General features: G+C 41.6%; 2 protein-coding genes across 10 annotated transcripts in view; one reads left to right on the top strand and one right to left on the bottom strand.

The window, feature by feature from the left end:
* The window catches only part of LOC133126384 (guanylate-binding protein 1-like), a 16,195-nt gene extending 14,806 nt beyond the window's left edge, over nt 1-1,389 (bottom strand). The window contains exon 1 of the mRNA XM_061238570.1: nt 1,120-1,389. The gene's annotated coding sequence lies outside the window, so the exon portion shown is untranslated. The remainder of the gene's footprint in view (nt 1-1,119) is intronic.
* The window catches only part of LOC133126299 (guanylate-binding protein 1-like), a 17,706-nt gene extending 247 nt beyond the window's left edge, over nt 1-17,459 (top strand). Inside the window, exons 1-12 of one of the 9 annotated variants that reach the window (XM_061238390.1) lie at nt 568-901; nt 1,169-1,236; nt 2,544-2,741; nt 3,117-3,244; nt 3,984-4,093; nt 5,889-6,100; nt 6,823-7,065; nt 7,279-7,553; nt 8,354-8,566; nt 9,279-9,381; nt 15,721-15,845; nt 16,470-17,459. In XM_061238390.1, coding sequence (XP_061094374.1) covers nt 2,549-2,741; nt 3,117-3,244; nt 3,984-4,093; nt 5,889-6,100; nt 6,823-7,065; nt 7,279-7,553; nt 8,354-8,566; nt 9,279-9,381; nt 15,721-15,845; nt 16,470-16,898 — 2,031 coding nt within the window. In that variant the 5' untranslated portion in view covers nt 568-901; nt 1,169-1,236; nt 2,544-2,548 and the 3' untranslated portion in view covers nt 16,899-17,459. Of the gene's footprint in view, nt 1-567; nt 902-1,168; nt 1,237-1,926; nt 2,196-2,543; nt 2,742-3,116; nt 3,245-3,983; nt 4,094-5,888; nt 6,101-6,822; nt 7,066-7,278; nt 7,554-8,353; nt 8,567-9,278; nt 9,382-12,191; nt 12,479-15,720; nt 15,846-16,469 lie in introns of those variants that run through there. The other 8 variants (XM_061238439.1, XM_061238399.1, XM_061238375.1 and 5 more) reach the window with 8 other exon arrangements.

Raw genomic sequence — 17,459 nt, 5'->3', positions numbered from 1 at the left:
GTGTTATTATTGGTTTTATGGTATCAACAGTGACAAAAGGTAACCGCTTGCTTTCCACCCAGCTAATGTAGCCTAAGTAAACGTGCTGTGCCTACTTATCAAATTAAATGAGACTAAATTAAAATGTTGCATGACCGGTGTTAAATTATGAAGTCAAGTTTGTAAATCAAATTGTATGTAAGTCAGTGAAACAACGACAGGAAAAAATAATCTACTTTCGCTTTCAAAATAATAAACAAACTGCAGTGTTCTTTTTGATTTCTTTTCAACAAAATTCTGCTCAATGGGATAAATGAAATTAAAACACTGAAAAAGAAAAGCCTAATGTTCTGTGCATCAACTAAATTCAATGCTACCGAAAGTTCGGTTTGTCCAATAACGAACTCTTGCTAACAACGTTAAACACGAAAACAGTAACCGTAAGCAGTCATGACGGAATATAATTAGCACAGCCGACAATTTATTTGCTTAATCTATGAAATTACCCTTCCGGAAGGGTCTACGCTAAAATGAACTGCAGTGCTGACGTGTATAAAGGGGGCTTTTACTTTAAATTCGTAATTGCCAAAAAAAAACAAAAAAAAACGGTGGCCAATTAGACCAGCTGAAGATATGTTTTGAAACAGCTGGTAGCTTGTATTTCAAGCTGGTCATAGCTGGATTTTACACTAGGGGAAAAGTTCTTGTCAGTATGCTATTCCCAAAAGGGAAGGTTACGATGTTAAGTATTGTTTGTAAGAGATTGTCGATTTAAAGGCAAAAACCGTATACCGCCTGCGTGGAATCTGTGAGCGAAAATTCGAGTGTTTACCACACTTCCTCATCATCTGACATCGGGTTATCAAGCAAGGCCGTGCCATTGAGGAACATTCACCAAGCAGTCTTTCGACTGATAATACAGGTAACTCACAAATGAAATAAAACACACGAGTAAAAGAGGGATATAAAATGAAAGTAGATCAGGTAGGTATATGATTCCTGAGTTAATGACGCGCTTAATTACACAACTGACTTGACTGTTTTTTGAGCAATGGAGAAAAAGTCGTAGCCTAGCCTTTGTAGGCTACAGTTGTTCCTGTGTTTTGCTTTTCATCTCAAAATAAAACAAATGGAACATACCTTAAAATCGATCCTCTTTCACTTTCGTACTCTTGACCGTAAACCAAAGCGAACAACAGTTCAGGCTTAAGTCGATCTATTTGGAAAACCCAGCGCTGTGAAGGACATAATTGACTGGTGAGTTCATTAATTTTGCATTTGGTTTACATCGTATTCGTAAATGTTGGGAAGAGGTTGTGTTTTTGTGTTATTGGTTTTATGGTATCAACAGTGACAAAAGGTAACAGCTTGCTTTCCACCCAGCTAATGTAGCCTAAGTAAACGTGCTGTGCCTACTTATCAAATTAAATGAGATTAAATTAAAATATTGCATGACCGGTGTTAAATTATGAAGTCAAGTTTGTAAATCAAATTGTATGCAAGTCAGTGAAACAACGACAGGAAAAAATAATCTACTTTCGCTTTCAAAAGAATAAACAAACTGCATAGTGTTCTTTTTTATTTCTTTTCAACAAAATTCTGCTTAATGGGATAAATGAAATTAAAACCCTGAAAAAGAAAAGCCTAATGTTCTGCGCATCAACTAAATTCAGTGCTACCGAAAGTTCGGTTTGTCCAATAACGAACTCTTGCTAACAACGTTAAACACGAAAACCGTAACCGTAAGCAGTCATGACGGAATATAATTAGCACAGCCTACAATTTATTTGCTTAATCTATGAAATTACCCTTCCGGAAGGGTCTACGCCAAAATGAACTGCAATGCTGACGTGTATAAAGGGGGCTTTTACTTTAAATTCGTAATTGCCAAAAAAAAAAAAAAAACCGGTGGCCAATTAGACCAGCTGAAGCTATGTTTTGAAACAGCTGGTAGCTTGTATTTCAAGCTGGTCATAGCTGGACTTTACACTAGGGGAAAAGTTCTTGTCAGTATGCTATTCCCAAAAGGGAAGGTTACGATGTTAAGTATTGTTTGTAAGAGATTGTCGATTTAAAGGCCAAAACCGTATACCGCCTGCGTGGAATCTGTGAACGATTCGAGTGTTTACCACACTTCCTCATCTGACATCGGGTTATCAAGCAAGCCCGTGCCATTGAGGAACACTCACCAAGCAGTCTTTCGATTGATAATACAGGTAACTCACAAATGAAATAAAACACGAGTAAAAGAGGGATATAAAATGAAAGTAGATCAGGTAGGTATATGATTCCTGAGTTAATGACGTGCTTAATTACACAACTGACTTGACTGTTTTGTGAGCAATGAAGAAAAAGTCGTAGATAGCCTAGACTTTGTAGGCTACAGTCGACATAAAACAAATGGAACATACCTTAAAATAATTAGGACTGAAAATAAGATTATATCGTGTAGATGAGGCATCTATGTATTTAACAGTGTAAGATATTCCAATATGGGTGAAGACATTTTGTAAGCGGCTGTGGGGGGGACCCTGTGAAATTATATTCTCTCCATCCATCCAAAGCAGTCATGGCCAGCCCTGTTGCCTTCATGGAGTCCCCTATGTGCTTGATTGAAAATACGGATGGAAACCTTTCTGTGAACCAAGAGGCAGTGGATGTCTTGATGGGGCTGAATCAGCCAGTAGTCGTGGTAGCCGTGGTGGGCTTGTACCGCACTGGAAAGTCTTACCTCATGAACAAACTGGCTGGGAAGAAGCACGGTGAGGGCACGCACGCACCCTTTACACTGACTGTTTAATAGGCCCGTTGCTGGCATAAAGACTATGCAATCATCTAGGGCCTAAACCCTCCCTGGGCCACACAGTTCAGCTGTAGTGGGTGTGATTTATTTAAGAAAGTGTTTTATTTCATTTGTTGTTGCTATTCTTGGTTATGAATGGTATATTAGGGTCAGAATTGAATATGAGGGTCAGAACTGTGTCAGCCATTCTCAGTAAGTGTACTAATTACTAATGCACCAATGATATCTTTGTCCTCTATATTTGTATTGTGTGCTGCACTACCTTTTTGTCTTCGATCAGTCTATTTAAACTCTGCCTGGATGTTTTTTCCTATTTCTTTGGTCACTATTTTAGGTTTTGCCCTGGGAGCCACTGTGCAGTCAAAGACTAAGGGCATCTGGATGTGGGCCCTGCCACATCCCACAAGAGCAGGCCACGCCCTGGTGTTACTGGACACTGAGGGGCTTGGGGATGTTGAGAAGGTTGGTACCACAGACAGACCACCCCAACGTGTCCGAAAATCACATGTGAACACCCAACTATAAGAAATAATGCCATTTATGAGATGCGAGCACGGAAAGGTAACCTATGCTAGTCACATGTTTTGTTTTCACATGTGAAGTACAATTATCACATCAGACATCACAATCAGATGTGAAAATTACCAGTTCACATATGCCATTTTTGTAATTAAATGAATGTATTTCAAGTATGATATTGTGATTTTTCCAATTTGAAAAGGCAAATTTCACGTGTGATTTTATTGTATTATAAACAGGAAGTGTAAGGCCCTGTTTATACTGCAAACTGTATCCCATACACCAAGTTCAGTTTCTGATTCATTTGCTGCATATCCAGTCCTGTGCATTTAGGTGGTTGGTTTGGAATTTCTGGATGGGTGTCTTCACAGCGACTTCAGGAAAGATCAGTTGCTAGTATCAGGAAACAAGTTGCTAGTTCAGACTTTTTTCCTTTTCTTTGATCTTTGGGAACAGATTAGGAAAAGTGGAATTAGTGCTATTCACGTATGGCTATTACACTACATCCACATTTTGCTCCATTGTATGTTGCTATTATTGAACACATTTTACTGTAAATTGCATTCATTTTAACCTGTTCCTCTTTGGTTTGAAACCACTGCAAACGTAGAGGTTCATTTTTATGTTAATTTGTAATCGCACTGGAAATGGGGGTTGAGATGGTGTTGTGTTTGTTTTTCAGGGAGATCAGAAGAATGACGCATGGGTCTTCTCACTGGCCATCCTCTTGAGCAGCATGCTTGTTTACAACAGCCGGGGGACCATAGACAACCAAGCAGTGGAGAATCTTCAGTATCTTTTCAGTGATGCTCAGCTGAAGAGAAGATTATTCAGCTGGAGAGTAGTTTGTCATAATGGAGTGGATTACAGGAGGGATATTCAACTGTGGCCGTTGAGGCCAGTAGTGTTAGGTACGGCATTGAGGACCCAAAAGCAGACCAAGGGATAATCCAAAAACATTGTTTATTCAGTCCAAGGTTCAGAGCTAAAAGAACAGACAATGCCCAAAACAGAATGCAAAAGAATAGGCGAGAACGAGAAGCAAATAATCAAAAACCAAAGAAACAGATGGGCAACCAAAACAAGAGGGCCAGGCAAACTCGGAAATCAAAAACAAAGGGGTGTCAAGAATCTCAAACAGGCGTACTTGAATCCACTGAATATGATCAACGTTCTGACAATGGGTACTGTGGAGACTGAGTTTTAAATGCATGAGGGAAGGGGACAATCTAGGCAGGGCTCAGAATAAAGGTGGGCTAAACAAATAGACAACAGGTGGGAAACATAATAGGGTCATAATACAATAACAAGGGGAGATGAGACAACGCGGACTGGATGCACGTAAACGCATGTAAAACATACGGCTCTGGATTAGGGAGTAGACATGCATAGAGTGAAGACGTAGTGATAGTAAGAGACCGGTGCAAACACTTCACTGAAACTAAGCAAGTAATCAGGGATAGTGTAGGAAGGCGGAGTTATAGAACAGCGTGGAAAGCTAGGAGATACGTTGGTGAGTTAGTTGCGTGATTAAATCTAAACTACACAATTAAAGTGGCTGTTTGTTAGTTAGACAGACAGTAAGTGTATTAATAAATTATAGTACTGTACAATATCTAAATTAGTAGTAAGTAAGAATAGTGCTTTACAGCATTTAACTACAGAGAGAAACCGGAAGTAAGGAATGCGAGGCTGGAAGAAATGTTGAAAACCCGGAAACTACCGAAACCACCCGAATAGTGAAGCACGCAGACAAGGGGAGTGACTCAGGCTCGGAAACATTCAGAAACAGACATGACGGAATCACGAATGCAATAACTGTAATGGGCAACAATAACCAGATATGAATGAATATGAATAACTAACAAAAAATAAATAATAATGACACTAAGTACGAAGTAAATAGCTATCAAAACAAAGCCAGCAGCATTCCTGACTTTCAGGTTTATGATTGCATGGATGCATCATAATTTTATTTTATTTAGATAGGCCTGGATTCAGTTAACGGTAACGCTTTATTGTACAGCCCGTTAATTACCAAGTATTTATTTGGTACGCATAAAGGTACTTGTGTAATTATTAGGTAACTACTTTGATTTCAGTGGTAAATACTATGAAGCAAGTCAGTATGTACTATGTAAGTACGTTTTACAGCTCATTTCATAGTACTCCCCGCTGAAATCAAAGTAGTTGACTAATAAGTACCTGGTATTTACAGAGTAAATACTATGTAATTAATGGGCTTTAAAATAGTTTCATCCACTTAACTAAAATTAAAGTGCTGCTTTTTAAAAGTAAACATTGTTTGACATGTTCATTTTGGTGGTCACACTGAACTTAATTAATTGTCTTTGTCATATGTTGTCATAGTATTTTGATAATGTTGATTGAGGCCCTTGTCACAATGACAAACAAAAACAGAACTTCGCAAAATAGTACTTTTTGCTTTCAGGCTTTGTATGCGCCTTGTGGGCTGGACTCGTGGTTGTTTGGGACACGCCTCTGTTCCTAGGCAGACGGAGGAATCGGTCATCTCTCCCGTCCGACTCGACGAGCCTTTTAGGGTTTTATTCCTTAGCTATGGCAGATATGTCACAGAGCTGACGGAACGGATCAAAGTCAAATCCCCCGGTGGCGCTTCATCCGCTGAAGATGATGAGGACGGGGGAGATGCACAGTTTGTGCAGTTCTTCCCCAAGTTTGTGTGGGCCGTCCGGGATTTCACGCTGGAGCTCAAGATTGACGGGAGGGCCGTGACTGACAACGAGTATTTGGAACATTCCTTGTCCCTCAGGAAAGGTAAATGACATGCGCACCGTCACATTACATGTAGAATTTTGAGGAAAAAAAATGGCTGTAACATAACAAAATGTGCGAAAAGTGAAGCGTTGTGACTACTTTCCGGTTGCACTGTATCTATCCATCTATGACATTTGTTTTATAGATAGTGCCCCTTTTATAAGGGACTTGCCACAATACACCTCACCCTTTAATCTGGCCCCACAGAGCAAGCTGGAGGCAGGGAAAAATGCCTTTGTAAAGACGTTGGAAGAAACCTCAGAAGGACCCAGTGGGCCAGCCTCCTCTGGCTGCCTCAGGGTGTGGGTTCCCCAGTGCAAAATCAGTTTCAGACCAGTGTCTGGATGGCGGTCCAGAGAATGGGGTGGCCAGCCAGAGCAGTGGACATACTGTAGACAGACAGCAGGCTTCTGCCTCATCTGGGGAAGGGGGCCAGTTGCCCTATCGGTGGGGGTGGGAAAGATAATAGATCATTACTGTACAGCTCAGCTGGTGCAGTGTGGTCAGCAGTGGAATATCGCAGCTGAGGAAAGGACCTGGGTCTGTAACTGGGCTTGTAACTGAGCTTGCTAAAGAGGTTCCTGGTGGTTTACCCATAAGAATAAAGTATCTGCATGAATGGATACATGGATACTTTGTAAAATATGTAAACGGTGAATGTTGCTCTGGATAAAGGTGTATGCTGAGTCACAAAGTTAAAATGTAATGTCATATTTCCATAGGCAGGGACAAGAAGACTGCAGACTACAACCTCCCCCGGGAGTGCATCCGCAGCTACTTTCCGACGAGACGGTGTTTTGTGTTCATCACCCCCACCACTCCAGAGAACATGTCACGTCTGGATTCCCTGGATGAATGCGATCTCAGCCAATCATTTCGCACCGTCACCTCCAGCTTCTGCAGTTACATCTTTACGGAGAGCAACGTCAAGACAGTTAAAGGAGGGGTGCAGGTCACTGGAAGGAGTGAGTGCACCCATTCCTCCGTCACAATTACAATTCCCCATCGCAATCATTTCCAGACACACACATTTACATTCACACACTACAAAGTGTTATAAAAATACTTTTTATTAATATTAACTTGGCAGTTTTAATTCACTGTTTGCCTGAGAAGTCAAACTTTCTCAGCTCATTGGCCATTTTTCTTTCTTTCTTGCCTTATTTCTTTTGTCACAGTGCTTGGTCATTTGGCAAAAACCTACGTTGACACCATCGCCAGAGGCGACGTGCCCTGCCTGGAGAACGCCGTGCTGGCTATGGCGCAGATCGAGAACGAGGCGGCGAGGAGAGACGCCCTGAAGGAGTACCAGCAGGGCATGCAGGACCTCTGCTTCCCCGTGAACGTCCAGGAGATGTCCCGGCAGCACAGGCTCTGCGACTCGCTGGCCACCAAGACCTTCATGAGCCGCTCCTTCAAGGACGACAGCGGCGAGCACCTGAAAGCCCTGGCGGTAATCACAACCGCCGTATCTGCAGCCAGTGGCACAGACTCGTCAGTCAGTCAGCCAGTCTTTATTGGCCCCGATGAGCAATTCATCCTGCAGCCAAACGTAATGTCAGAAATATAAAACGACAGCCCCGTGAAGCAGTGTGCAAAACACACATTCAAAACATGCAACGAATGTAGAAAAACATGCTGTAGTTCTCATCAGGCTTTCTGAATCGGTTACGCTGATAAGGTGAGGCCTATACGACTAATAAATACAAACATCTGTTCGGCTATTTAAGCTGTTTATTGTTGATATGGAAGTGTATATCATTTTATTGCATTGTGCTGTATAAAAACAGTTTTCAAATGTATCAAATAGGCCCTGGTCCGTATGTTTGTTGCACTCTAATTTAAATTGTACTTCCCTCTTGGGTCTTTCAGCCAATGCCAATGTAAATGCCAATAATGTCATGTAAGAAAAATAAAAGGGTAAATGAAAAAATGAAAGGGTTATATAAAAAAAGATTGTGAACTGGGGTTGAGTGCAATCGTGGACCCCCTACAGTACATGAACTGTAGTTTATGACCACCTGCTGAACACCCCAGGCTGTGTTGTACAGGAATTTAGGCTTAGTTGAACAAGTCTGTGGCACAGAATGACAGAACAGGGATGTGAAATTCTTACAGGCACAGAACCGTATTAAAGAGAAAGGGGATGGAACCGTATTAAAGAGAAAGGGGATGGAACCGTATTAAAGAGAAAGGGGATGGCACCGCATTTCAGATCTGCCTGTTACCGCTGGCGTGTCTGTCTGCTTTCAGGAGGCCATCGCAGAGCACTATGCCGAACTTCTCTGCCAGAATGAACAAGCATCTAAGGACCTGTGCAGGAACCTCCTGGCTCAACTGTCTGCCCCGATGGGCAAGAAGATGCAGGAGGGCTTCTACGCCAAACCGGGGGGCTACGAGCTTTACTGCGCGGACAACGATGCTGTCGTGGCCCAGTTCCGCAGCACGCCCAACAAAGGGGTTGTGGTAAGTGTCCAAAAAAACAACACAAGCTTGCAGAGCAGAATGCCGCAGTGGAAGGGGTATGAAACCGGGCTTACATAGTTGAGGAACAAAACACCTGCCTTTATTAAAGTCAAATTTAATTAGCCATTTATTTTAAGACTTTAAATAATCATCATTAAATGAGTAATACAATGGTTTGTTTATTCAAAATCCATCCATCCATTATCTTAACCCGCTTATCCTGAACAGGGTCGCAGGGGGGCTGGAGTCTATCCCAGCATACATTGGGCGAAAGGCAGGAATACACCCTGGACAGGTCGCCAGTCCATCGCAGGGCACACACACCATTCACTCACACACTCACACCTTTGGGCAATTTAGACTCTCCAATCAGCCTAACCTGCATGTCTTTGGACTGTGGGAGGAAACCGGAGTTCCCGGAGGAAACCCACGCAGACACGGGGAGAACATGCAAACTCCACACAGAGAGGCCCCGGCCGACGGGGATTCGGACCCAGGACCTCCTTGCTGTGAGGCGGCAGTGCTACCCGCTGCACCATCCGTGCCGCCCTTATTCAAAATCAAAATAACAAAATCATGAAGTAGCGGTGACTACTCGCTCATGATATACTGTAGCAGTGTCTGAGAGAAAGGCATGCGTGCCTGGATTTTTAGTTTTCAGCGAATGGTCCATATATTGACATGTGCGTGCGTTTGTGTCCTTAATGTATAGGCGGAGGAGGTACTGGAAGAGTTCCTGAAAGAAAAAAGTGTGGAATCCAACTCCGTTCTTCAGGCTGACAACAAGCTGAGTGAGCAGGAGAAAAGGATTCACGGTAAGCCCTCGCAACAAACCTGTCAACTTGTGCTCAAACTTGTCAAACTTCTCTGTGGTCACACCAGTGCTACTTGCAGCTTTGCAGATTCTACTTGCATTACATTACATTGTATTGCATTTAGCAGATGTTCTTATCCAGAGAAACCTATATAACCTGTGGTGAGCTATGTTGGACTTCAACTACGTCACACCCAAAAAGGTCCTGATAGTGGTCGTGACTTGATGCTGGCTGTTCAGACAGAGGTTGGATGCACAAAAAATATACTGCGGGTAAAATATGTATTGAACACGTCACCATTTCTCAGTAAATATATTTCTAAAGGTGCTACTGACATGGAATTCACCAGATGTCGGTAACAACCCATGCAACCCACAAATGCAAAGAAATCAAACCTTAGATGTCCATAAATTAAGTTGTGTAATAAAATGGAATGACACAGGGAAAAAGTATTGAACACACTTAGTTAAATTTATTTAATACTTTGTACAAAAGCCTTTGTTGGTAATAACAGCTTCAAGATGCCTCCTGTATGGAGAAACTAGTGGCATGCATTGCTCAGGTGTGATTTTGGCCCATTCTTTCACACAAACAGTCTTCAAATCTTGAAGGTTCCGTGGGCCTCTTCTATGAACTCTAATCTTTAGTTCTTTCCATAGATTTTCTATTGGATTCAAGTCAGGTGATTGGCTGGGCCATTCTAGCAGCTTTATTTTCTTTCTCTGAAACCAAGTGAGAGTTTCCTTGGCTGTGTGTTTGGGATCATTGTCTTGCTGTAATGTCCACCCTCGATTCATCTTCATCATCCTGGTAGATGGCAGCAGATTTTTATCAAGAATGTCTCGGTACATTTTTCCATTCATTACATGAAGTTTGCCAGTGCCGTATGCTGAAAAACAGCCCCACACCATGATGTTCCCACCTCCAAACTTCACTGTTGGTATGGTGTTTTTGGGGTGATGTGCTGTGCCATTTGACCTCCAAACATGGTGTATATTATGGCATCCAACGAGTTCAATTTTGGTCTCATCTGACCAGACTATATTCTCCAAGTATTTCACAGGCTTGTCTAAATGTTGTGCAGCAAACTTTAAACAAGCTTCAACATGTTTTTTCTTCAGCAATGGAGTCTTGCGTGGTGAGCGTGCATACAGGCCATGGCTGTTGAGTGCGTTACTTATTGTTTTCTTTGAAACAATTGTACCTGCTAATTCCAGGTCTTTCTGAAGCTCTCCACAAGTGGTCCTTGGCTCTTGGACAACTCTTCTGATAATTCTTTTGACTCCTCTGTCAGAAATCTTGCGAGGAGCAAATGATGTTTCCACTTCCGGATTATGGCCCCAACAGTGCTCACTGGAACATTCAGAAGTTTAGATATCCTTCTGTAACCAATGCCATTAGTATGTTTTGCAACAATAAGGTTGCGAAGGTCTTGAGAGAGTTCTTTGCTTTTACCCATCATGAGATGTTTCTTGTGTGACACCTTGGCAATGAGACCTTTTTATAAGCCATCAGTTGGGACCGAACCAGCTGATATTAATTTGCCCTGACAAGGCGCAGGATTGCTTTCTGATTACTGAATGATTTCAGCTGTTGTCTTGGCTTTTGGTGCCTTTTTGCACCTCCATTTCTTCATGTGTTCAATACTTTTTCCCCTGTGTCATTCCATTTTATTACACATAACTTAATTTATGGACATCTAAGGTTTGATTTCTTTGCATGTGTGGGTTGCATGGGTTGTTACTGACATCTGGTGAAAATTCCATGTCAGTAGCACCTTTAGAAATATATTTACTGAGAAAAATGGTGACATGTTCAATACTTATTTTACCTGCTGTATATTGTCAAATTTATTTGACAATAATTCAATGGCCAAGTAACAATTGGACATGCAATAGGCTCACCAGTGATTCAGTTCGAGTGCTGCTTGAGGGCCGTGATAAAACAGTGTGCAAAGTACGCAAAACAAGGGTCTCAGATCTTGCAGGATACAACTAGCTGGGAAGAAAAAAAAAAAATACTTAAATGTGGCAAAATAAGTACATAGGAAAACAAACCAGAGAAGGAAATAAACTTACGAGGACATCAGTAGAGGGGAGGGAAAGGGGATGAACCCATGGTTATCTGCAGGCCTAATCACAAGGGCCAGTTCCCTGGCAATATCAGTGATGTGCTGTTACATGCCACAGCAAAGGAAACTTCAGTGCATATGATTACATAAAGACAGGTACATTTCTTAACCCTTGTGTTGTGTTCAAAAATGACCCGCCACATATGTTTAACAGCAAAGAACCCCCCTCCCAAATGAGTGACAGGTTGTTAAAGCAAAATATATTTGGGGTTTAAAATTCAATTAAGCCGCTTTATTTTATGGGTTTAGTGAAGACGGGTCATTTTTGAACAAGGGGAGTGTACAGAATGTTAAGACTACACAATACTGGGCACTTTTAGTAATATTTTAACATTATTTTTTCAGAAAAAGAACTAGATTTTGAAGATCAAAAACGATCCTTGTGTAATTAAAAGGCTGGTTGGATGAGTCAAAAACAATGTGATGGCTTGTCACACCTTTGATGTGGTTGACTCTGTACCACAGGGACAATCTTATCTGGTCATTGAGGCCAAAAGTACTGCAGCTTTTAATTCTTCCCCTGTAATCAAAGACCTATTCCAGACACATTAGGTGAGTGGGATCTATGGCCAATCAGTGACATTGATGAATCCATGAAATACCTTTCTTAAGCACAGCATAAACATACATATTCTGTCTGCACCCCAACCCCCCCTTTCTGGTGCAATGGCTGGAACAGAGCAAACCCAGAAAGCCGCTCTGCTGGAGCAGCAAAGGCAGGCAGAGGAGGAGCAGCGCGTGGAGATGGAGAGGACCATGGAGGACGAACGGCGGAGCCAGGAGGAGAGGATCCGCATGATGACGGAGAAGATGGAGGAACAGCTGAAGAACCAGCTGGCAGAGGCAGACAGGGCCATGGAGAGTAAGCTGCTGGAGCAGAAGAACCTGCTGGATAAAGGATTCCGAGAGAAGGCTGAACTCATGAACCAGGAGATCCAGATCCTCAAGGAGACGAAAAACGAGTCTGCCAGTTCTGGAAACGTTTGGACCAAAACTATCCTACCAGTACTCGGCGAAGCGCTCGGGGCGGTGACCTCTATTTTCCAATACAAGGCTTTCAAGAAAGCCTCTTTTCCCCGATATAAATCTAAAAATAAAAAAATGAAATAAAGATCCAGGGACCCCCCCCCCATCCATGCTCTAAGGCAACCAGAGACTCCCATCATAAGTTACCTTCAAGGATCCCCAGTGGTCCACAGACTCCCTGTTGAAAACCCAGGTTTTTAGTTCACATAGCTTTAAGATACACACACCCACAACAAGTGTGTTATGCATGCATGTGTGACTTAATCTGTGTGTTATTGGCAGTTGAACTGATATGTAACAATTTGCCCAGTAAAATGACAAATAAATGAACCACTTGGAATGAACTTTCAGTTTTAATCTTTGTGCGGTCAAATGTTCAATGGTATCTCCTTTTCAACACACTGTTATATTATTCACTCAGTGAGCACTTTATTAGGTATTCATTAGACTTTTTTCTTTTTATTTTTATTTTTTTTTTTACTTCTGCTGCTGCTGTAGCCTATCCTCTTACAGGTTTGATGCCTTGCATGTTCAGAGATGCGCTTCTGCATACCACTGTTGTAATTTGTGGTTATTTGCATTACTGTCACCTTCCTGTCAGCTTTGACCAGTCTGGCTATTCTTCACAGACCTCTCATTAAAAGGCATTTCTGCCTGCAGAACTGCTACTCACTGGATGCACCATTCTCTGTGAACTGTAGAGACCTCTGCATGGAAATCCCAGGAGATCAGAGATACTCAAACCACCACGTCTGCCACCAAAAATCATTCGACAACCAAAGTCACTTAGATCACATTTTTTCCCCATTCTGATGGTTGATGTAAACATTAACTGAAGCTCCTGACCCATATCTGCACAATTTTATGCATTGCACTGCTGCCACAAGATTGGCTGATTAGATAATCCCATGAATAAGTAGGTGTACATGTGTTCCTAATAAATTGGTGATATAAGTGAGTGTACATTATAATGTAAATTAAGTGAACTAGTTTGCTCCTGAATTCACTGCAATTTAATGTATTGTGTATTGTGTATTGTAATGTCATACATCTCAATTTCCAAGGCAATTCAAACAAAAGCTGGAACTTTACTCATCTCACAGCTTGTATATAAATGAGGCGATTAAACTTAAATGTGAAACCTTTGAATTGAACTTAAATTAGAAAATGTTAAGCCTCAAGCTTATTTTTTAATCCTGAGCACTGCTCATTCTGACAGCTTCTGACTCTGACCTTACCTGAGCTTAAGCGTGTGTATGAAGTGGTTGGCCACAGCAATTTTGTCCTGGGGTGCTTTAATCGCTTCGTATCACAGACGCTTGACTTAAATTAAGCAAGACACTTGTACCATTTACAATACCAACTTAATGTAGCTTATTTTCATAATTTGGATACAAATACAAATAGAAAACCAAATAAGTGAAACTAGTTGCTGTACTCTAATGGATGAGCGGTATGTCACTCAAATCATAATTAATTGGAATGCCCCACAACAAACTAAACGGCAAGTGTTGTTTTACACACAGCTAATTCAGACGATGGACAGGCTTTACAAATGAGCCTGTTTTTACATTACATTACATTAATGGCATTTGCTTATCCAGAGCGACGTACAACAAAGTGCATACCCATAACCAGGGATAAGTGCGCTGAAAGACCCTAGAGGGAAGTACAATTTCAACTGCGACCTGTACAACAACGATGAGGACCAGGGCCTATTTTTATTTTTATTTTTTTTAAACAAATAAACAACAAAGCAAAAGTGACCAAACTAGCCAAACACTGCTTACCTTGCCAAACTAAAAATACCGATACACAAAAAAGTAAATCACAGAAAGACAACAATTAATGTTCACAGGGAGGTAGGGAGGGATGGGGAGAGGTGCTGCTTGAAGAGGTGCGTCTTCAGTTTGCGCTTGAAGGTGGGAAGAGATTCTACAGTTTTCCAAAGCGCAATGTCCAAGACCAAAAATGACCGCTGAATGTCTACATGTAAAGCAAATGGTGAGATTTTATATGTATTCCATAATTAGTTGCAGATATTGATAGTAGAATGATGTGGTATAATTACACAAGAATTCATCTAGTTGATTCAATGAGCAGCGTTTTTCACCACTGTATCGGAAAACAATTCTGTTTTTTTTGGTTTTATCTTGCTGCTATGACGGAATACAAATATTTGGTGGCAAAATATTAGAAAATATTATTACAACCGCGTTCATGCTTCCACATACTTTATTCTCCAGTGGGTCAATGTTGTTGCATATGAGACTGGGCAAGGGGGGGCTGTTCGACCTATGAACTTCAAGACGGCAGTGGTGCATAGAAAAGCTGTATTTTTAATCCTTTTAAGTCACATAAGGCAGGCATTGTGAAACTAGCCGCCTTGGGCGAAGGGGTTAACAAACATATCTGTAGTCTGTAGTGCTCTAGAAGTTCGACAGCATTAAAATACAACTCAAAATGTAAGAGACAAACCAGTTGGAACACATGAGAGAAGTGTAAAAGCACCTTGACGAAAAAAGCCGAAACGCATACAGAACTTTTTTAAAAGTGATAAATCATGTGAAATCAAGAAGTATGACCAAAAGGAAGATCCGTCTATTATCTTAACCCGCTTATCCTGAACAGGGTCGCAAGGGGCTGGAGCCTATCCCAGCATACATTGGGCGAAAGGCGGGAATACACCCTGGACAGTTCACCAGTCCATTGCAGGGACACACACCATTCACTCACACACTCATACCCATGGGCAATTTAGACTCTCCAATCAGCCTAACCTGCATGTCTTTAGACTGTGGGAGGAAACCCACGCAACACGGGGAGAACATGCAAACTCCGCACAGAGAGGCCCCGGCTGACCGGGATTTCAACCCAGGACCTCCGTGCTGTGAGGCGGCAGTGCTACCCACTGATAATCCGTGCTGCCCCCAAAATATGACCAAAAAATGACCAGTCTTTTATGACTGTATGCCAATACATGCCCTAGACTCTCTTTTAGTCATTTCAAAAGAAAAAAAACATCTGTTCTTTTAAAATGAAATTTGAAATAACGAGGCTATGATTGTGGTAACTGGATGCTTACTAAAGCCATGTATTTTAATATTTTATTTTACAATGAAGCATTTTTTACAATGAAATTGTGAGGATGTTTTGACTGGCTCCTGTCTCTACTGTCTCAGATGAGAAACAGAGGGTGGCCATTTTAGAACAGGAGAAAAGGAGGGAGACGGAAAGACTAGAACTGGCTCAGAAGATGCTCAGGGACCAAGAAGAGAGTCACCAGGAGACCATACTTCAGTTACAGGTGAACCCTCCACTTCTGAAATAACAATAAAAAAGTTGGTCTGTCTGCCTGCAGAATCGGTTTAATTAGGGGTGACATGGATATTTGATAACTTTTCGTTAAATCAATGAAGCAATAATTTTAAAAATGTGTTTTGAGCTTACTCAAGTTCCCTTTGTGTAATACTACATTTTGTTTAAAGATCTGAAATCATTCAGCACCAAAAAAAATAAGCAAAATCAGGAAGGGGGCGAATACTTTTTTTTACAGCACTGTATGTGTGTGCATGCTTGTATGAATAGCCGCTGTATATATGACTTTCAGTGAAACATTTAATTAATGTAATGCTGACCTTGGCAAAACCCAAGACAAGTGTTGATTTAATGCAGGCCAAAAACTATATCCGAGATATCAAATCAGTTTTTGGCTGTAGTACAGTTATTCTCAATACTTTACCCCCCATTTAACTTCCCTGTCAACATTCTGACCTGATGGTGGATACGGTCTTGGAATCAATGGACCAACATTTAGAATTGCCTCAGTACTGCTGTGTTTTATTGAATTTGGTTCAGTCAATATCCAGCTGTATAAATGGGCAGTATGTTAAACAGTCAAATGCCTAAAAATCTAAATCTGTCTCTGAAGGTCAAGAAGCAGAAGGAGGCGGCTGAGGCCATGAGAGAGTTGGAGCAAGCAATGGAGAGCAAACTGCAGGAACATGAGCGGCTGATGGCCAAGGGGTTCCAGAGGAAAGAGGAGGCCCTGAAGGAGGAGATCCAGGAACTGAAGAACAATATGGAAATCACCAAGGAGAAGGACAAGGCCGCCCAGCGGGAGGCAGTGGTGAGCATGACCAGAGTCCTCGCCAATGGAGTCCAAACTTACATGGAGTACATGAGCCTCCATGAGAACCGCATTATGAAGGAAGAGCAACGCAAGGAGGCACAATACAGGCTCCAGCTGGAGAGAAGCAGACAGGGCAGGGGGTTAAAGCAAGTTGTTCAGGGGAAAGGAGAACCGAACCTTCACCAGCACCAGCGAGGAAAGCCCAAACCTGGACAGACAAGCTCCTAAACGGATAGCGCGGAGACGCAGGCAAGCTCTTCACAGTCCAGTGCGAGGCCTGAGAAAGAAGAAGATCCACAGCATGAAGTCCTTGAAGTCTAATGAATTCCATATTGTAGTGTGCGTGTTAAGCTTTTAAAATGAATTAATCTTGTTTTACAGTGTTAACATACAGCAGGTTTCAGTAATGCTTTGAGGCTTCATGGTGATGCAGGTTGCAGTTGAGATGCATATTCAATATACTTCCACAAACAGTACCATGCAAAATGCACATGTAAAACCTTGAAGAGGTTACATCATTCTGCAAAACCAAAAATTATCAAATTCATATAACTATGAATTTTATACTGGGCAGACATAAAAAAAGGTGTTTCTGGGGCAAGGCAGATAATTTTTCATACATCCATCCATGCATCTTCTATAGGGTTTGCTCTCAGTCAGGGTTGTGTGGGAAATGGAACATGAATTGTATAGGGCCTGCTGGGAAACTAATGTTGAAACCGTAATCTTCAAATTGTACTTTTTCTTTTTGCAGCATCATTAAAAATACATTTACTGTAAAAAGTTAAA

This window comes from Conger conger, chromosome 1 (assembly GCF_963514075.1).
Source record: "Conger conger chromosome 1, fConCon1.1, whole genome shotgun sequence".
Lineage (NCBI taxonomy): Eukaryota > Metazoa > Chordata > Actinopteri > Anguilliformes > Congridae > Conger > Conger conger.
This window is presented reverse-complemented; position numbering and strand designations above follow the sequence as displayed.